The following is a 20,275-nucleotide window of genomic DNA, read 5'->3' as shown; positions in this document are numbered from 1 at the left end:
CAAGGTTTGGGGAAAAACCATGTAACCATTTAATCAGAGATGCTCTTTATCGCAGTTCCCAACCCCTCACAAGCTATTGTCATGCCCTCTGGTGCTCGTTTCCTTTACGACAAGGCAGTGTGGGTTTGCTTCTTCATTTGCCACTACGAGCTTTTCGAAATCCTCCTTGTTCAATGGCACTGAGCTGCAGAAAACATGTTTTTCTTTCTATAAACACCATGCAGTGGATGCATCTCTCTAAGCAGACAGCTCCAGGAGAGCATTTGATGCTGCTCATCACAGCAGTGGCATGAACTTCTGTCTGCAGCTCCAGACTGCATGGGTAGACACCCTAAGGGGAGCTGGGCCTGAGTCGCTTCAGCTGCAAACACGCTTCTAATTTACAGCCAGGCTTCCCTCGTTATTTTCAGCCATCAACAAAAAGATATCCCCTTTTTTCCAACAGTGACTTGTGCCGGGGCAGAAATCCGCGCTGAAATTCATCGAGCTGTTAAAATCTGCCCTGATGCTCTGCGGTGCTGGACGTACCATTCCTCCAGCAAAGCGTGCGTAGGGCCTGGCGTCTCCTCAGACCCGCAGCCTTTCCTTCTCTCTCCACCTTGTTATTTATTTGTTTTTAAAAGTTGTTTTTTTGTTGTTGTGGTTGGTGGTTTTGTTTTTTTTTTTTTTTTTTTTTGGTTTTTTTTTTTTTGTTAGTTTTGAAAGTTTGCAGATAATGACTGACAATCCAAACACGCCTTGGCTTTTGAACAGTACTTGCAGAGTGTCGGCTGCGGGAGGCTGCGGGGATTGCGGCAGCCTTAGCGGGCCCTCACAGGGAGCCGGGAGGCCGCAGCGGCGGGTGATGAGGGTGCTTTCTGCGGGGGGCTGTCAGGTGATGCCGGCTTCCTCCGCCCTTCGGGCCGCGGCAGGCCGCCTCCTGCCCGCTCAGCGCTTTTTTACACCGCAGAGCCAGAGGCGGTGCGTGGGGCCTGCGGGACCGCACCGGGCCGGTGGGCTCAGCCCGGGGGAGCCGCTGACGGCCGGGGTCGCGCCTCCTCCCGCCGGGCCGGGCCGGGCCGGGCCGGGCCGAGCTGAGGGCGGAGCCAAGCGGCCGGCGGGGCTGTCGCGGAGGTCCTGCGGAGCCGGGCCGGCCGAGGCGAGGGGAGCGGCGGCGGCGGCAGCGACGGAGGGTGGCGGTGGGGGGTGGCCGTGGTTGCCCTGCGGGGCGGCCTCACCCCGCGCTCCCGGAGCCGGAGCCGCCGCCGCCCGCGCCGGCTGGCCCCTCGGCTCGGCCGGGCGCCGCCCGCAGGCCTGGCGGGTGGCTGTGGTCTGTGGGGGGGTCAGCGTGAGGCTGCCTTTCTCGGGGGAAGGGTCTCCGCAAACTTGCTCTCAGAGGGGGTCTCTGAGACGGGGCTGCACCGGGTGCTCCCGGCCCCGTCCTGGGGTGGTGCTGGCTGCAATAATCCACTCTTTCAACAGTGACGAAAAGACAATTCTCTAACCCAAATTTAACAGCCTTGCAAAGTCCACTTCTTCTGAACTTTGCCTGTCCAGTTTTGCCCTTAAAGCAAAGAAACTGAAGAACACTTCACTAAAGGTGGTAATCGTTTTTATCTCTTTCTGTTCCAAACAGCTCAATGACACCCGGAAAGAAGTTACAGGGTCTTGTGGCTGCTACAATCACTCCAATGACTCCTGATGGGTAAGTTGTCAAAGTTGCACTGATTACTGTTACCTTAGAGCCCTGTTTTCCTTCTTACTTGGACCTGATCAGTTTTGGTTTTGGTTTTTTAAATTGGATCTGTGATGGGACGGGCAAACTATTAGGTGGGTCGCACTAGCACTACAGTGGGATTGCTCGGCCTCCACATTTTCATGTTGCCCAGCAAGTGCTGCGGGTTTGGGTTTGGAAAGTTTGGATCATTCTCACATCTCTCTGCTGCTTTTGTAGGTGCAAATTAAATCATAGTAAGGTTATATGTGTAAAGTATTGCAGTATTTTTGTGTTTGTTAAGGAAAATCAGTCCTAGTTAAAAAAGAACTCGAGAGCTAGAAAATAATTGTCAAATTGTCTGATGTCCTTTTAGACTTTTCTTTACCCTAGCTGACTCATGCATGTATTCATGTGTGTATATGTGTGCGTGGAATTAGTCTAAACTAGAAGAAAATATTGCAAGGACTGCACAGTTCTGAAAATAACACCAAATCAGAAGTTGAAATTCGGCCTTCCTCAAAGCAGTGATGGTAAACAGATGTCCTCTGCATCTTGATGTTGCAAGGCAGAGTTGTTTGGAGTCAGCAAAGGACCCTGAGCTTCTCTGATGGGGGATGTGTCAAGATCTGCGTGTGTTTCTGAGGGAGACAGTTCAGGTTTGCTAGGACAGTCCTCTGAAAGTGATCCTCTGCTTTTCAAAAGTGCTGTAAAGCATGGTACTGTCTCAGTGAGGGAGCTCATTTGTGTTAGTCACTGCTTCATTTCTTGCTTTAAAGGAAACTTAGTTCTGATTTCATTTTTTATTATTACTCAAGTTTATTGCAACATGGTATTTGGAGAGTGATCTGGGCCCGCTGCGTGAGTGCCTGGCCCTTATAAGACCTGTTCTGTGAAAGCAGCTATGAAATTTTGGGTAATGTCTGAACCCAGTCAAGGTCCCAGAATTGACTTCCAGACTATAGGGTTGGTTTGTATGTTTGACAAATGAAAACAACGGTGAAATGTTATACACTGATAAACAAAGTAAGTTTGTAAACCTAGAATTCAGTTTCCCCTGTTTGTCAGGGAAGTCTGTGGCTTGCCTCATCCTTTAATGAGAGAGGGGTCAAAGTCACATCCAGCAGATGCCATTTTGTGGTCTGGATCCAGCAGCTATAAGTATAGTTTAACTATTTGCCAGCACTTGCATGAATATCTTCGTGCTCTCAAGAGGACTCCTGTTTCCCTCAACAGTCAAAAAGGTTCGACTGCCTCTTGTTCTCTTGTATCTTCCCAAAAGAAGTCCTTTGCTGTGCTGAGCCTGCAGTAATTACCAAATGAGATAAAAGGTTGGAACAGTGAACTATTTGTCAGGAGGAAGAGAAATGGGAAGAAAGAATTCAGAACTGAACTGTTAACAGAAATGTTAAACACATGCTGAGGGTATTGTACTTTGGGATAATTTGTGTACAAATGTAAGACTTCAAAAATACATGTTTTTTTGTTTGTTTTCTTAATCTCTAAGTTTAAGATATCTGTGGGTGGAGACTTATGGTTGCTGAGGCTCTTAAGGTTGCTGTGGTTCCTTTCATTTCAGACAAATTAACCTTTCAGTGATTCGTCAATATGTGGATTATCTGGTAAGCGAGCAGAACGTAAAGAACGTCTTTGGTAAGTGTGTTTTTGACAGAAACTCTGTTATGCCTCTTTTGCCTGTGATACCTTACCTGATAAGAGCTGTAGCAGGAGGGACTGTGGATGTGAGATCATCCTAGACATTTATATTCACCAGTGGAGAAGGTGCAAGCGATACTTAAGGCATCTGCTTTTGCCTACACCCCATTTCTGTGTGGGGTAAAACAAGTGTTGGCTTCATACAGTGATGTTCCCAGAGATGAATGGATAATGCTGTGTTGGCAGAGAAGACTCAACTGAATGATTCTCCCCTTTGCCTGGGCAAGATACAATCATCTGATTAAAAAACATAGCTCAGGAGTCCAGGGAATTCAATGGGCTCATCAAAGCTGAATGGGCTGCTTTAGCAGACCTGTGGTGCACTGGGTGATACCGGGGTGGTCACTGTTCCCATCTCTCTGCTTCCATCTTGGGGACTGCTGCAGGGGCAGCAGGGATGGCTGGGTAAAGAATACAGCATCTGCTAAACCACTTTCGTTCACAGCCTGCCATAGTTAAGTAAGCTGAAGTCAGTGGTAAGATTTTGGTTCAAAACTTCAGTCAAAAGAGTGCCAAGACACAAAGCAGAGCGTGGCAGTGACTTCAGCTATCCTGTTTTAATCTGTTGTTCGTGACTGAACATACTTAAATCTTGTTATTTTCCAGGGGTGCTTTAACCTAGGTAGCACACATGGTTCCGCTTATGACAGAGACACCAAATTTCAGGTCAGGCTGTTTACTTGGAGTGGAGGATAGACTCTGCCAGTCACTCTGCCTGGCTAGCTGGGTGCCCCTTCATGCACTTGTCATAGCCTGACTCACTGTGGGGAGAAGGAGATGGTTTCTGCTGGGGAGGAGGAGCTGGGGTGCAATTTCCCAGTTTCAGCAGCTGATTCTGCCTCCTCCCACTGCTGATCCTGAAACACCCAGGTTTCTGACACAAGCATTTAGTGATAACACTGCAATCCCCAAGCAGATGCTGGTGCAGATCATTGCTATCTTAAAATCAGTTGGGGGGAAAATATTTCTGTTTAATATCACCAAAAGTGTCAGTTCTTTTCTTCAGTAAAACCAATGCATATGGGCCCGGCCTCAGAAAGTGTGTTGTGTTGTTGTGTTGAAACAGTGAATGGCACAACAGGAGAAGGACTGTCCCTTAACATCCAGGAGAGGAAGCAGCTGGCAGAAGAATGGGTGTGTCAAGGAAAAGATAAGTGAGTAGCTGAGAGTGAACAGGGGATTCCAGATCTTGCATTAGGATACAGGCGTGCCTGATTGCAAGGCTACATCTGCTGATGGCTGCTTTTTCTTTTTTTTTTTTTTTGAGTATTTTGTGGATGGGCTTTGTTCCCCAGCTCCTTTATCATAGAAGTCTGTGCTTTTATTATTGCCAGTTAGCTGGTGTCCATTTCTGCTACCACAGAGCTTGTAAGAGTCCTTCTCTTTGGTACACTGAGGGGCAGGGGGACAAAAAAAGGGCTGTGCCCTTTGCTTATCCTTGAGAAGAAATAAAAGCAATCTGCCTATTTATATCCTATGAGCATTTCTGAACCTTTTAATATTTTAAATGGTTTAGTATGGGGGAAGCTGAGGTGTAAAGTGTTTTGATGCTTCCCTAAAGGTGCACAGTCAGTGGCAGAGGACGAGATTCAACCCGGATCTGCAGCTGTGTATCCAATTGCAGCTCCATTCTCCAGGTCTTGTACCTATCATAGTCTTGCACTGCTCACCACTGCCATCGTCTTAGTTGCTATGTCAGAGGATGTGGAGAGGAGGAGGTGTTTGGGTGAAAAGGATAGTGAGCAGAAATAAACTGGTGTGAAGGCTCACAGTCGGTGTGGATATAAAGGAGAAACATAGAAATGGGACTGCTGGGCTGGAACCTGGGAGATTGTCTTGGCAGGAGCAGACAAGCAGTCGAAGGTGCTGCTGTGAGGTTGAACTCTTCTTGAGGTAGTTCTGCAGAGCAACAGGTTTAGAAAGCAAAGATGCTTTGATATCCTTTCGTTTTCTCAGCTTCCCCTGAAATCCTTAATGTCTTAAGAAAATACCTCAATTTGTCCCTCCTGAAAGCCTTACAAATACGACAGCAAGGGGTCACACATGATTCTTATTTGCAAATGTGTTTTCTTTTTTCCACAACCAGCTGCTTGCCACTGTTGGCATTTTTCCTGTGTGTCTGCTTGTCAGGTCAACACAGGTTCAAATCCCTTTTAGGTTTAATCTAGCTCAGTGAAGTTCTTGTTCTGTGGCTCCCCGATCTGAAGTGATTTGTTGTGGTAAACTGGTATTTTTCACCACCACTGAAACCTCCCCAAACCTTTTGAATTTGTTCTTGTGCAGATTGGATCACGTGATCATTCATGTGGGAGCACTGAATCTGCCAGAGTCCCAAGAGCTGGTGTGTATATGATATGATTCCTTTTCACTCGCTGTGTAATACATATAAAACAGATGCACCTTGAGATACTTTCCATTCTCTCGTTTATAGGCAAGACACGCAGCAGCCATAGGTGCTAGTGCTATTGCTGTAATAGCTCCCTTCTTCTTCAAACCCACAAACAAAGGTGAGTAGATTTGATTGCCAGGCCTGCTGAGGCCCTTTTATATTGCCCTCCAAACCTTCATCATAGATACAGGATTAATGCCATCTTCTTTCTCTGGAAAGTACTCTGGTGATAACGTTCGCACACCTGTTGGGTCTGGTGCTATGCAAAAGCAAATTCTAGAAGGAAGCCTTTTTAAAAATGGGAAATCCTAGAATTCTCTCAGCCAGACATGGGAGGGATGTCTTTTGGCATGTATTTTGTTAGCCTCCTGCAAAAAGAAAATTTTCTTATGGGAAGAGTAGTTAACTAGTTTGTCTTCCGCATGGATAGTATGGAGTTCATGCTTGATCTGGGCCACACTAGGAAGCAGTTGGTTCCATGCTGACCCTTGCTGGACACTGACCAAGTTGATAAACTGCTGATACGCAGGCGTGCCTCTTGTTACTGAGATGATCACGTTTGGTTCTGTGCACCTAAGGTAACCTCAGAACCGATAAACTGAGTGTTTTGCTTTTAATATAACGAATGTAATATAAAAGAATCATATGAAGTGGAGGTTTGTAATAGAAATGTTCAAAGTTGCCTGAATGAATTATGAATGGAAATCTTCATGTGAAAGCACCAGAAGAAACTGGAGTGGATTGCCAGAATGGCTGGTATTGATGGCCAAGGACACAATTGGTGGCAATCAAACTGGTAAGCACAGAGGAACAGCACAAAGATGAGCAGAAGGCCTCGCTGATAGTAGTAGGATGGCAGTGAGATTACATAGAATCATAAGGTTGGAATAGACCTCTGAGATCATCAAGTCCAGCTGTTGATCTAATACCACCATGCCCACTAAACCATGTCCCAAAGTGCCACATCTACACCTTTTTTGAACACCTCCAGGGACGGTGACTCCACCATTTCCCTGGGCAACTTGTTCCAATGTTTGGCCACTCTTTCAGCAAAGAAAATTTTCCTAATGCCCAAACTAAACCTCCCCTGGCACAACTTGAGGCCATTTCCTCTTGTCCTGTTGCTAGTTACTTGGGAGAAGAGAGCGATCCCGACCTCGCTACAACTTCCTTTCAGGTAGTTGTAGAGAGCAGTAAGGTCTCCCCTCAGCCTCTTCTCCAGGAGGAGAACGCTCCATTTCAGCATGTTGCTTTTTGCCATTCCTCTTCCTGCTGTGCCAGTGGGAAGATTGCCTAAGATGGATGCAGTGAACAAGACTCTCAGGAGGAATGTCAACCATAAGAACCCTTTGATTCCTAAAACAGTACCAAAAAATGCCCAAAACCCTGTGAATCATTGCCACTGAGCAGTACCCCAGGAAGATGAATGTGAACTTGATCCCTTGTCCTCTGTGTTGCACGCAAGTGATCCTGCTGAGACCACTTTGGCACACAGGTCTTCCATGTGTGAGAGCATGCATGGGTTACATCTGTAAGAGAATGAGCGTGAATTACTGAAATGGGTTTGGTTTTAAATAAATGTCATCTTTGCCTTCCCTAAGGCCACGGAGTTTTGTTACATTTAATTTTTTTATGATGTGTGAAGGTTTTTCCATCACTCACTGTGTGTGTGTGATACACAAGCTGTAGATGGCCTCTCTACAGCCCCTGGCTGCTGTGAATCTGAACTGTCTTTCTCTGTGGATAGTCTCCTTCTCTTACGGGGGTATTTGCTTGTTTTCTTCTAGATGAGCTTATCGCTTTCTTACAGAAGATTGCGTCTGAAGCCCCTGCAGTTCCATTTTATTACTATCACATTCCTTCTCTGACAGGGGTGAAGAGTAAGTACTGCTTAGTCAGCTCTTCCTGAGCCTGTAGGCTCATAGCAACCTGAGTAATCACACACATATGGCTGGTGTGATTAGTGTACCAGCCTAAACCAGGCATGTAGTCTCTGCCTCTGTCACATGCAAGCTGTAGTGGAAAGGATCCTTTCTGAAAATAGGAGGTGAGTCCAAGACTGGAAAATAAACAGAATTCTTCTTCATTGGAAAAAAGTCAGGGGTTATAAGTACTGAACAACTGGGATGAAGGAGGTGATGCTGACCATGGCTTTGCAGTTAGTGTGGATCAGGATCGGCAGTTGCCTTGGATAACCATAGTTGCATCCTGGTCTTTTTGCAAAATGGTTACCACCATCTCGCTTGGTTTACACTGACTGCATAGTCATGTTTGCTAGTAAATGACGTGTGACACCACAGTGCTTTAGCAGAGGAACGAGGAATAGAATACAGCTCTTCAGTTACTTGCTCTAGACAGCAGCTTATGTGGCGTTTCTGGATGGATGAATTTATATTTATTCTTAAATATGTTGTTGCCGGTTCATTCCTAAACTTTCGCTTATCCAGGGTTTTTCCCTTCTGATCTGGTAAAAACAATGCTTCAAAGAGGGCAGAAAGATGTCTTTTGGATAACTCTGGGAAATAATCACACTGAAGTTGTCTTACTGATTGTTTTAGAGCTATATAGTTTACTGGGCTTAGGCCAAAAGTGAACAACTTGTAAAATAGTAAGTCTCCCTCTTAGGGACAAGACAGGGAAACCTCCCAGAATAGGGATGTGTTTCTTCATGTGAGACTGCTGTTCTGCACAGTTCGTGTTGAAGAGCTGCTGGATGGAATAAAAGAGCGGATCCCCACCTTCCAGGGTGTGAAGTTCAGCGACACGGACCTCTTGGACCTTGCACAGTGTATAAACAAGAATGAGAGAGAACAGTTTGCATTTCTTTATGGGGTGGATGAGGTAAGAGACTCCTCTTAAAACATATTTCTTCTATGGCATTCTCTTGGATTCCCTGGACATTCAGTTCCAGGTAGTTTTGCTGCTCCCTCCCACCCCCCTCTCCCTTTTTTTATTTTGTTATGTGAAGTAAATTTTTGTTTTTTCTCCCCCCCACCCCAAACTAGCAACTCTTGAGTGCACTGGCAATAGGGGCAAATGGAGCAGTTGGAAGGTCAGTATGGCTTGGACTCCTTCCCCTCGACACACACACACTGCATTGTTGTATCTTCCACTATCTACACAGTATTTCTCTGACTGTCTTCTGTCACCACAACAGAGGATTTTGGAGGGTAGGGCTGTACGGTAGCAGGCAGACAGATAAGCTGGCTCCAGTGCTAGCGATGGGACAGTCCTATAACCTGGGATCTCTGATTATGTTTGTTTGGGTGATTATTGCTGCAGTTTGTAAGCTGACCCAAAGGTTTCCACATACTTCTTTATCCTCACGGCAACTTTTTGAAGTAGGGAATCACTTCATTATATGGGTAAGGAACCAAGCCCCAGAGAGGATAAAATCGTTAGTTCTCATGATAAGTCTGTGAGGAAAAGGGCTCTGCTGAGTTTAATTTCTGATTTGTCTTCTGCCCCTCATACCAGGCTGCTTAGATGGATTACTGTGTGGTATCTGTGTTCTTGTGTAGATGGTCCATTAAATGGACAAGCAACTGGAAAATTAAGAGATTGACTTTCCGTATTGCCTAATTATGTCTTTTTAATTTTGAAAAGCAGTTCCATTTGGAAAGAACTGGAAAGAGAAATCTGCTCTCTAAATTCTTCCGTAGGGTTTGACATACTTCAGATGCTTGACAGTGTACACCACATATAGATTGCATGAATCTCTGTCATAATAGTGGCATTCTTATAATGTCAACAGCAAAAGCCTGTGGCTACTTCTTTTGTTGCAGTGGTTCTAAGCTCCTCCTCTGCATTTACCGATTCTATTTTTGGTTTGGGTTTTTTTGGCAGTACATACAACTATTTGGGCCAAAAAACCAATCTGATGTTGCAAGCCTTTGCAAAGCCAGACCTTGCGTTAGCACGGAAGTATCAGGTACAGTATCCTCACTGTCCCCACTAGAAGCAGCCTGCTTTCTCCTGTAGCTTTACTGGGGCTGTTTTCCATGTAGTTTTGTCATCCATACCCTGAGGTAGCTTTATAGAAGCAAACTTCTTTTTGCTCCCCTGCTTGTCATTTATATCTCCTCACCTTTTTGACCAGTCCTTACTAACTTTTGATCAAGATCTGCCTTACTTATCCTTCAGCTCTCTAATCTCATCTATGCAGAGTGTGCAATGGCCTGGCCTTTTTTCTTGGGCAGCTTGAAGATTTGTGAGGAGTTCTGAGCAACCAGGATACAGTCTGTACCCAATGGTTTTATGGGACATTTGAGGCATCCATCTTTTGCCTTAAAACAGAAGTGACTGCAGAATGCAAGTCTAAAAGATGTCTGAAAGATGATCTGCTCTGGGAAATCTCTTCACTAGCCAGTGGAATTCGAATTTGTAAATGTTTAGAACTCAAAATGAGACTAATCAGTGTTCTCAGACTGCTTGCAGTGAGGAACAGCTTGAACATGAGTGACAGACTAAGAGGGAGTGATGGTTTTCTTGTATCCCTCCCTCCCCTATTCCAATGGAATTCAATTAGTATTTCCCATAGACTGGCCAGGTGGCCAAGGGCCTTTCTCAAAGCTTTGCAACAATTGGATAAAATGTAAATATCGTAATGGCTCTAGATACTTTTACATCTTAAAGTTTGAAGGAGTTAAAACTACTGTCTGTCTTCTCTAGTTTCTCACTGGGGAATTCCTGAATTTTGTCATCAAACTAGGTAAGTCCTGCACTGCCTGTTTCCCTTGTTATGTCTAAAAATGCAGACTTGGTGCTCCAGAAACTCTGATATTGCTGTACCCTGAGAACTTCTTCCTGAAAGATTTTGCAGTGAGAAAATGTTGCTGTTTCCCTAGTTAGTAGCAGCTGGGAGCTCAACAAAGGAAGCTGACCAAGCATCCTCAACAGATTCCACTCTCACTTCCTTCCTCCTTCTGTGAAATCTCACAGCTTTAAAGCTGTGACTCTGTGATTTACCCTTTTTCTTATCCTGACTCTTTCTGTAAGTTGTTGGTGTTTTTTTTTTTGTCCTGTCTCCAAAAGCTCATTTCTAGCTTTGTTTCTACAGAGTCATTTTTCTGAAATGGTGGTGCTCCAGTAGGAAAATGGATATAATTTAAGAGTAACTCTGTTCAAGGCTGTACAGGGCCAAAGTGTTTTAAAATTGAATGACTTTTAGAAACAAAACCAAGTTTTAGTATAAAAAAGCAATTAAAACCAACGAAGTTGGAGTACTGCAGGGAGACTGAATCGGACATTTCATGGTTTTCACTTAGTGAAAACGTAGTTTTTGCTATAGGTACGCAAGCCCCAATGAATCTAGCTGAGCTTTAGTGCTTGGTTTAAAAGTCAGAGGAAATGCATAATTATTTAGCCTTATCGATAAAGAGGCAGACACTGAATTTCCAGAAGTACATAAGAAGACTTGTGCTATGGACAGAACCTGAAGGTTCCCATGTTGTTTTAAGCTGGTACCAAATGTCATTGTCACATGCCAGCAGGATGTTACTGCTCCCAGTGTTTGGCTTTATGTGAGTGCATCGGGGGATAGCTGCGAGGCTGCCAACATTGGGCTGCTGTGATGGCGAATTGGCTGGGATAGCTCAGCCTACCAGCGAAGGTAAAATCCAAGTGGCCTGATTTTTGCTTGTTTTACCTATGGAGGACTCACACTGTCTCTTCTGTGGTCAGGGCTGCATGGCAGTACATTTTGGCAAGGAGAAAGGAACACACGTATAGCCCTGGTTGTCTGTAAAACTGACACAGTCGTTTGTAAATGCATGCCTAAGAATATACTCTGCTTGGTATCTTTAGGAGGGAAAAAATAATGGTATAGAAATACATGTAATAAGTAGGCATAAATTTTACTGTAATGTCTTTCCTGTCTGCAAGCACAATCCTCTCTTTTTAGTTACACTGCTCTCACTTCTCGAGAAGTGCTCAAAGCGTGGCTCATGCTGGATTACACAGGAACTCTGTGCTGCTGCTTTTTTGGATGCCTGCATAGAGACTGCTTTAAGCAAAATGAACTGTAAATGTCCTGATTTTGCTTTTGTTCACCCAGGTTTTGGTGTTGCACAGACTAAAGCTGTAATGACTTTTGTTTCTGGTATTCCCATGGGACCTCCACGGCTTCCGCTTGTTGATGCTTCTGAGGAGTTCATCGTCCAGGCCAAAGCCAAGCTGGATAGCATTGTGTGGCCTGATGGCAATTGATGTTCATGTCCGTGTCGATCTGGAAGTGGAGGCTCCTTTTCTGGGATTAACTGTCACGGGGCGTGTTTCCCACTTGATGGGCTGTGATTTCTTTCAGGGAATTGGCGATGCACCTGAGCCCCTTCCTGTTAGGGCTGGCCTTGTTGGTGCACATGTAGCCGCTTTTTTTGCGTAACTTTACTCTGCTCCCTTGGAGCACTGCACGTCCCAGCACTAGCTGGATCTTTTAATAAAAAAGGCAAATTTTCCCCAATTGGAGGATAACGACTTATTTTTGTCTAGAGAAGAGGAAGATCTGTCTGCACTCTCCCTCCAGCTAGATTATGTTTTGTCTTCCCCCTTTGTGAGCGCTACACTCTGTGTTTAAATGATGGAATCACACTGTCCGGTTGCTTAGACCTGTATCTTACTGTACTGTTTGTCAGAATCACTGGGACATTGACTATGCATGTAAAACCCTGCTTTTGTCTTATCTCACTGTGTTTATACACCCCTACTTAATGCAAAATTAAAAAACCACTTTTGCAACAGAAAGTTTTTGCCTCTCTAATAAGCAGGTATTTCGCCATCTTTTTCCTTACAACAAAAATAAAGCCACAATAGAGCTATACATCTCTGTATTGCAATGCAGAATACGGTCTCACAGGTTAGAAAGTCACCTACTGTCAGTTTAAAAGGTGCTCTTTTGCACCCTGGACTTAACCTCTCTCCACGAGCTTGAGCTCTTACTGTCTGATCGTACGTGTCACTGACAAATATGAGGTTCCATGCCCTCCATGGCTGTGCCTGTACCTCCTGAGTGCTGCCACCTGCAGAAATGATGGAAAGAGGGAAGAGAGGGGTAAATGGGGAGGTGTGCCCCTAACTTTTTGTAACACTAGAGTGTGAAAAAATCTACTACCTTCCTCTCACTGCGTAGCCATTGAACAAGAAATACACATGAATAAAGGATTCCTTTCTCCCTTGAATTTGTAAAAAGTTTAGGGAAGCTTGCCTTTGTCAGGTCATGGTAAGCGAGCAGAACCAGCCCCGGGTGCTGTGGGTGCTCGCCACGCACTGCGGGGCAGGAGCGGCCGAGGCCCGTGGGCAAGCGCGCTGCCGTGCCTGCGGAGCCCCCTGCCCCCCTTCCTATTAAAAACAAATCTGAACGCTGCCGTGCTCACTGGGACCCACCGAGTGTTCCAGTCCAGGGAAACGGGGCGCGGGCAGGGGGCGAGCTCTCCTGACAGACCCCAGGGCTCTGCTCCGGCCTACGCCCCGACACGTCGGGGAGCGCTCTGTGCCGCTGAGGCCCTGGGCGGCACCGAAGAAGACGCGCGCAGCCGCCCGGGCGCTGCCCGCCCCCGCCCTGGGGGACCGGGAGCCGCGGAAGCGGCGTCTCGGCCCGGGGCGGCCCCCGCCCCTCGCCCGGCCCCGCTGCGTCCCGCCGCGGCCGCCGTCGCCGCGCATGCGCGGCCACAGCCGTGAGGCGCGGGCGGGCGGTGCTGCCCGCCGCTAGGCCGGCGCCGGGAGGAGCGGGCGGGCCGCGGCCCGGCCGGTGCGCCCCCCCCCCCCCCCCCCCCCCCCCCCCGCTCCCTGGGCAGAGCCATGGCGGACGTGAAGAACTACCTGTACGCCTGGTGCGGGAGGAGGAGGGTGACGCCGGCCTACGAGATCCGCGCCGGCGGCGGCCGGAGCCGGCAGACGTTCCTCTGCGAGGTGCGGGCCCTGCCGCCTCGCCGGGGAGGGCCGGAGGTCTGGGGTCTGCCGGGCCCTGGGCAGGAGAGCGCCGGAAGCCGAGGGCGCAGGGAGCGCTTGGGGCGGGCAGGCGGCGGGAGGCTTGGCCGTTTTGCAGCCGCAGTGTCCGGGCTTCTTGTGCGCGGTGTGACGTGCCGTAGTGGGCTGGTGAGACTAACGCAGCCTGGCGCAAAGCTCTTGCAATAAAGAGGAGTCGGTTTTCTTAGGGGTGATGTGTGCGTTTGCACCGCGTGGGGGACCCTTCTTGAAGTTAAAATTGTGGGCGGAGGGGGGCTGCGCGTCACCGTCGTGAAGAGCTTTGGCCCTCTCTTCAACTTGATTTGAGATGTGTTAAAAAAATCGCTGTTGCATTGGCCGCTAGTCTGCACTGCTACAGTATCGCCCTGTTCCTGGCTCCGGGGGTTGTGGATGTGCTGGCGAGGAGCTTTGAATCCAGGCTGGCTCTGAGAAGGAGCTGGTGCTAAGTGCGAGGCTCTGTGCAGAATGGGTTAGTTCGTGAGCAGTGCCGTAATTTGCTCTAAACACCTTGAATTTGTCAGTTTACCCTTCCTCCCCCGTTCATCTTCTCCACCAGTAACGAAACTGAGAAGCACAGCGATATTAAATCAATTTTAAAGGTATTGGAGCTGACAGTAACCCTTACTCAGATGAAGTGGTTTTATGGACAGTTACATTGTTGTTCTGGTTTTTGTATGTTGATGCCCTGTGAGCATCCATAGAAAATTAACAGTGAGAGGATAGGTCTCACTAAAACTTTCTCTTTTGCTAATTTTCACAAGGGTTGTGAATCCCGTTCGGTTATGGCTGGTGATACCAGTGTCCTGGTAGATGATAGTCTGCTGAAAGTGGAAGCTCATCATGTAGAATCCGTTAAGCAAAACACTCGTGGAGTGTGTTGTTTGATGAGCAAATGCGTATTGGCTCCTGGTGTGATTCTGCACCAATTCGAAGGACAAATGCAGTCTGGCATTAGTGGTGTATGAAACCCTGGTTTTCGGACTGGCTGGAATGTTATCTGCAAGTCTGCTTGCTTTTTTTTTTTTTTTAAGAACAACTAACTATAGTAAAAAGCTGGTCACGTGGTCAGCAGAGTGAAGAGTGGAAATCGGAAGTGCGTAAGTGACCTGTGCAAGTGAAGCTGAAATGAAATGGAGCTTCTGAGTGTAAATGTAAAAGAAGGACAGTAACTGTTTAAGACGAGGGGCAGTGGTTGCAGAAAAGCAGGTGTAAAATATCTGGTTAGTCTGAATTTTGAGTAAATTTCCTGTCATCAAGTGTTTGCAGCAGCCTGTCAGGTAAGCTAGCTGGATATAAAATTGCTACTCTAAAGCTTGGCTCGAAGCTTATGAAATAAATTGCATCTTGCTAGCTGTCATAATGTGGAGCTGCAGTAGAGGGGACGCAAGCTCACTCCAGTCCTTGGTGTCTGAGAGTTTGATATTAAAGCTGAGGTACATGAACCTGGGCAGAGTTTGCTGCTGGGTGTTGGCATTATCCCTTCCCACACTGATTCATTTTCTTCAACAAGGTTTTGGGAAACACTCATGCTCTCTGAGAATGGACTGTGGTTCTTTTCTTTAATAGGTATAAGGTATACGTTCAAAACCTACAGAAATACAGATATGTATGATATGTAATGATACATAGTAATAATATTTCTCCTCTACTTATTAGCAACAGAAATTTGGTGTTTCAGTATTACTGAGTTTTAAGACCCTTTCAGTTGCACGTGCCACAGGTCTGTATTTATTTGCAGGTTCGAGTGGAAGGCTTTAACTACATCGGCATGGGCAATTCCACCAACAAGAAAGATGCGCAGAGCAACGCTGCTCGAGACTTTGTCAATTACTTGGTTCGGATGAATGAAATGAAGAGAGATGAAATTCCTGCTTTTGGAGTAAGCTGCTCTGTCTCCTTACCAAAGGCTAATCTTTCATTGCAGTGCTGTGCATCCGGTTGCATTTCATTCCTGGAGTTCTGTCTGGCACCCGTGTGCCGTGAAGGAGACTGAAAGTGCAGGACTCCTGCTTGCAATGCTGGGGAGTTGGAATACATACAGTGAATGTTGTAGGGTGATCTGGTGAAAACAACTGCGTGTTGGTCTGTGTAACTGGTGAGGCTGGGGAGAGCTCAGGGTTCCTGTAAAGTGCAGCCCAACTTTAGAAGTGCTGAGTACTCATGCCAGGCACTGGGAATTATTTAAAATGCATATTATGATACATAGTGCTGTGTAGTTTTAAAAAAAATAAATCACAGACATAACCAACCAGACATTGAACATTTGGCGCTTTTTAACTGTAAAGGCTTTCTGCCTTAGCTCCTTGTGTGTGTAACAGGATCACTGCTTTTTATGAGGTTTTATGAACCATGCAAGTATCAGCAATGACTATCACGTAAAAGTTGAGGAGGAGGGTGACTCTTATCTTTACAGCAACGTAGAGAACAGTAAGTAAAGCAGGAAGCTACATGTTATATGTTAGGAGGTAAGAGTCGTTTTCTAGTGCCTTGTTAAGCATGTATCTATAAGATACATAGTTTGGTCAGCAGAAGCAGTGTCCCTGCCTCGTTAGCCTTGGTGAAGCCTTATGGTAACAGGACCTGTATTGTTTCTGCTGTACCAGTTAGTTTTATGGCAATGCAGTGTGCTGCATGGCTGGGTCCTAAGTAGGGCTAGCATGTTCTGTGTCTTGAATAAAGCAGAGGTGGTGTCATCAGTTAGCTAAGCATACACATCTCAAAATGGGAAGAATTCAAATTGTAATGCTTAACCATAATTTTGACATTTCCTAAAGGTATTAATGTTTTCTTAATGGTGGGGTTTTTCGTGTGTTTGTAGAGTATATTTGAGTTCCCTTGCATACACTATAGGGACCGGTACCTGTTATTTTTTCCTGCGTGCTGAAACAGTTGGTATTATAATTGCTGAACTTCAGTAAGTCAGGGCTGCTTGCTGGTTTAAAGTGCTTTTATAGAACACCTACAAAAAAGCCAAATATTCAGCAGTTGTATTCCTTTCAGTTTTTGAAAGAGTGTTACTATTGGGGGTTACTACTGGGTGTGACCTTTGCATAATGATGCATGATCTTTTTAAACTGCCTGAATGGTTTTCTAGCGAAATAGTAAAAAGACTTATTCTGTACTGATGTGCTGATATTTCCCTTCATTCTCTCTCCTAGCTAGCAGCTGGTGATACCCTTGATGGACATGAAGCAGCTAGAGATGTTACTGGTTCCAGTTCTACTTTGGGTGGACCTCTTCCTCCACATTTGATTATAGAGGCTGAAACAGGTAAGACACTGAAAACTGTAATTTATGTGTATGTGGATGTAATAGATACATATAGATATGGGTGCGGGTTTTTTTTCTCCCAGACAGCATAATTCTGCAGACAGAAGACAGTTAGAAGTCATCGTGGTTTTGAGGCAGAGGTGTGGATGACCGCATGAGATCTGAGGGACGGGTCATGTGCTGTTGAGATTGCCAGGCAGTACCTCTGCCTTGCTAAGAACTCTCCTGAAACATATTATTTTGATTTTGGTTTTGTTTTGACACGTGGTAGGCAATGGCCCAGGTGCAGCACCGGGGAACTGTGGCAGTCACGGAGCTCAGTGGGATCGGGGTGCAAATTTGAAAGATTACTATTCAAAGAGAGAGGAGCAAGAAGTGCAGGCAGTAAGTCATTCTATGTAATTCTCCTTTACTTTCGTTCTTAAATAGGTATCTTTCACTCCCTTTCGTTTGTTATTAGTAGTTGTAATCAAGCTTGCAGTTTTCATTTGGTATTTTGCTGTTGTTTTTAACTTATGCTGCAGATTTACCTGCTGGCTTTTAACAACGGTGACTTGTTTAAGCTAAGAACAAAATAAATCGCTCTGGATGCTGCAAATATCCAATTGTATAGACATTTTGTTGTGAAAATAAGGAAATACTGAGGAATTTTTAGCTTTTTCTGTTATGAAGTCTTAACTCTTTTATAGCAACTAGACAAGTTATTTCAAATACTTGTAAGAATGTTTAAAACTGAAATGTATTAGAAACCAGAAAAGTATACTTTTTTTTTTTTTTTCCCCCCAATATTAGACCTCAGAATCAGAAGTGGACTTAAATGCTGATCTTCACGGGAGTTGGACTTTGGAAAATGCCAAGGCCCGTCTGAACCAGTTTTTCCAAAAGGAGAAGATTCAGGAAGAATATAAATACACTGAAATGGGGCCTGATCACAACAGGTCTGGTAGTTTTAGTCACCTTCTGCGTATGAAGGGTGACAATGGTTAATTACACTTGCTTGCAGTGCTCCATAGTGCCATTTGAGAAACCAGTGTTCTTTTCGAGGACCAACGCCATCCCTAAATCTTGAAATGGGGGTGATGAGCCTTGGTGCAGAGATCTGAGTGACTAAAGAAATTTGTCTGTTTTTTTTGTTGTGGATGCGCAGCCATTAAAATCGTTGCTGTGCTCTTGCCAGCTGTTGAGGTGTCAGTTTGAATGGAAAGAGTGCTCAATTGCTTGCAATAATTGTTTGTGTGACTGTAGTTGCCTTTGTACATTTTGAGTAAATCTTAAATGTGCTTACATTTGCTTATGTAGAAATGTCTTTAAGGACATTTTATTTATATTTTTATTACAATTAACTTTTTTTGGCAGCGGAATTTTCTACTGGAAGTATTAGTTTGGTAGAATCTTCCCAAAGGAGTTTTGAGGGTTTTAACTTTCAGTTGAAACCAGCTGGATATTACTCTTTTTTTCTGCCCATTTCATCAGAAAATTTGCGTGTATTTCTCCCAAATGAAAATAACAAATAACAGATTGTGCATAAAGAATTGATGGTTTTTATTTTCTCACCCCTGTTTGGAATAGTCTTACAAATAGATTTACAAATCATCAAAACTTTAGGACATTGTATTATTTCTGGTGAAATATAATTATGTTTTGTGGTCAGTAACAATGGCATGCTGCTGGATTCTTATTGTTGGGTTTTGAGGGTTTTTTTTAGCATTATATAAACTTGTGTTCTATGAGAGTTACTATTTTCAGAAGGACAAGTGAATTTTCTTATTACAGTCTTCCGTGAGAGTCTCACTTGTGGGAGTTCTGATGTTCTTTTGTTGTGAAGTCTTACAAGCATTTAGAGCATCTAAAATGCGTGTGTTGGTGTCAGAACATTTTAAATTCTCATTTAAAACCTGTCTTCAAGTCACTCATCTCCATTTATGTTTTCAAGCAAGGACGTATCTTTCCCTTAAATGAGTAACATAAAAAATTAGTTTGTGCAGTACTAGGAATTTTAAATATGCTTGTTGCAGATTTAGTTCTTGAGCACTTCTTTGATTCTGTAACTTGCAGAATATTTGTGCAGCTCATTTTTTTACGCCTTCTGCAGGTAAAAATATTAAACCCCATGTATTTATGAATGAAGTGACCATAGATGACAGTATGTTTCTCAGCCTGGTTACTGTTCTTCCAGAGAGCATTTCAGGGTTTCCTGTTTATTACATCCAGGAAAGCTTGTGTGAAATGCCCTGGGTGGAATGGCAGAAGGGGGAACTAATTATCTGCTGCAATGGATTGGATAGGCTTGAAACAATCCTAATGTGTTCTAGCATTCATTGAGAGAGGGCAAACTATTGGATTTAATCCTTGTGGTATGTATAACAGGAGAGGAATAATTTCAGATGTTTTTGGAGTTTTGAGGACAGTGATATAGTTTGGTTGGTTTTTGTAAGAAATACTGATCACCATTTATCTTACCAATCTAATTTTTTTAGTTTTAAGTAATGGGCTTTATAACAGAAGTGTCAGCCTTGGTTTCAGCTGGTTTTTTTTTAAAGGAGAAATGTATTTTTGTTGTCAATTAATCATAGTCACATGGTATAAGAACTTAGTGATAGCTGGAAAATTTGGATTTGGAAACTTTGTTTTAATTGCAACGGGAGGGTATAAATCATAAATATAAACCTGGCTCTCCTACTACGTGAAGTATGAACTAAATATTAAGGGATGGGATATGGCTTTTCTCTTTTGGGATTCCATTGGTAGTGTGGGATGCCTTTGCCTCCTTGTGTTCCTGCTGAAGATGGTAGCAGCAAGCGGCACCAAAGATCTGTGCATGTTGACACACGGGCTGCTGAGGCTGTGCTAAACAATCACGTGGGATTCTGCTGCGAACTGATGTCCGGTGTTGCTGTTCTCCCCTTAGGTGGAGGAGAATGAGATTGAATGCTGACTATAGGCCTGGCTGAGAAACATACTGTCATCGGTGCCTTAGTTGGCTGTTGTGTCCCTGAAAGCCAGTGGCCTTCGACCCATGAAGCCACTGTGCCTGAAGGTCAGTTCACTGGTAGTACAGGAAGGAGTTCTAACTTAAAATTTAAATCCCTCGCTTAACCTTTGTTTGTTTGTTTGTTTACAGCAAGAAATGAAGGACACAGATGCTAGGCTCTGCCTGCAGCTGTGGAAGTACCAAGGCACAGTTTTCAAAGAGGATCTCAGTCTGATAAAGCCCAGTCTTACATCTGAATCACATTTGCCAGTTT

General features: G+C 44.9%; 2 protein-coding genes across 2 annotated transcripts in view; both read left to right on the top strand.

The window, feature by feature from the left end:
* The first annotated feature begins 1,619 nt into the window (after positions 1 to 1,619).
* On the top strand, positions 1,620 to 12,365 carry NPL (N-acetylneuraminate pyruvate lyase). Its single transcript, XM_009961188.2, has 11 exons — positions 1,620 to 1,684; positions 3,273 to 3,346; positions 4,476 to 4,563; positions 5,693 to 5,750; positions 5,841 to 5,916; positions 7,586 to 7,678; positions 8,491 to 8,639; positions 8,804 to 8,850; positions 9,645 to 9,729; positions 10,470 to 10,509; positions 11,854 to 12,365. Exons 1-11 carry the CDS (start codon positions 1,620 to 1,622, stop codon positions 12,003 to 12,005), a joined length of 927 nt encoding a protein of 308 aa, XP_009959490.2. The 3' UTR covers positions 12,006 to 12,365.
* Positions 12,366 to 13,592: 1,227 nt separating this feature from the next.
* DHX9 (DExH-box helicase 9) overlaps positions 13,593 to 20,275 on the top strand; it is a 29,092-nt gene continuing 22,409 nt past the window's right edge. Inside the window, exons 1-5 of the mRNA XM_086463415.1 lie at positions 13,593 to 13,703; positions 15,499 to 15,639; positions 16,919 to 17,030; positions 17,302 to 17,414; positions 17,823 to 17,968. Coding sequence (XP_086319541.1) covers positions 13,593 to 13,703; positions 15,499 to 15,639; positions 16,919 to 17,030; positions 17,302 to 17,414; positions 17,823 to 17,968 — 623 coding nt within the window. The remainder of the gene's footprint in view (positions 13,704 to 15,498; positions 15,640 to 16,918; positions 17,031 to 17,301; positions 17,415 to 17,822; positions 17,969 to 20,275) is intronic.

Source organism: Leptosomus discolor, chromosome 3, assembly GCF_034619465.1.
Source record: "Leptosomus discolor isolate bLepDis1 chromosome 3, bLepDis1.hap2, whole genome shotgun sequence".
Classification (NCBI taxonomy): domain Eukaryota; kingdom Metazoa; phylum Chordata; class Aves; order Leptosomiformes; family Leptosomidae; genus Leptosomus; species Leptosomus discolor.
The sequence above is the reverse complement of the archived record's forward strand: the minus strand, read 5'-3'. Positions and strand labels throughout refer to the sequence as shown.

Coding starts and splice junctions, on each gene's coding strand:
- NPL (XM_009961188.2), top strand. CDS start 1,620: ATGACACCCGGAAAGAAGTTACAGGGTCTTGTGGCTGCTACAATCACT. Junction 8,851..9,644: donor GCAAATGGAGCAGTTGGAAG/GTCAGTATGGCT, acceptor TTTTTTTGGCAG/TACATACAACTATTTGGGCC. Junction 10,510..11,853: donor GAATTTTGTCATCAAACTAG/GTAAGTCCTGCA, acceptor TTGTTCACCCAG/GTTTTGGTGTTGCACAGACT.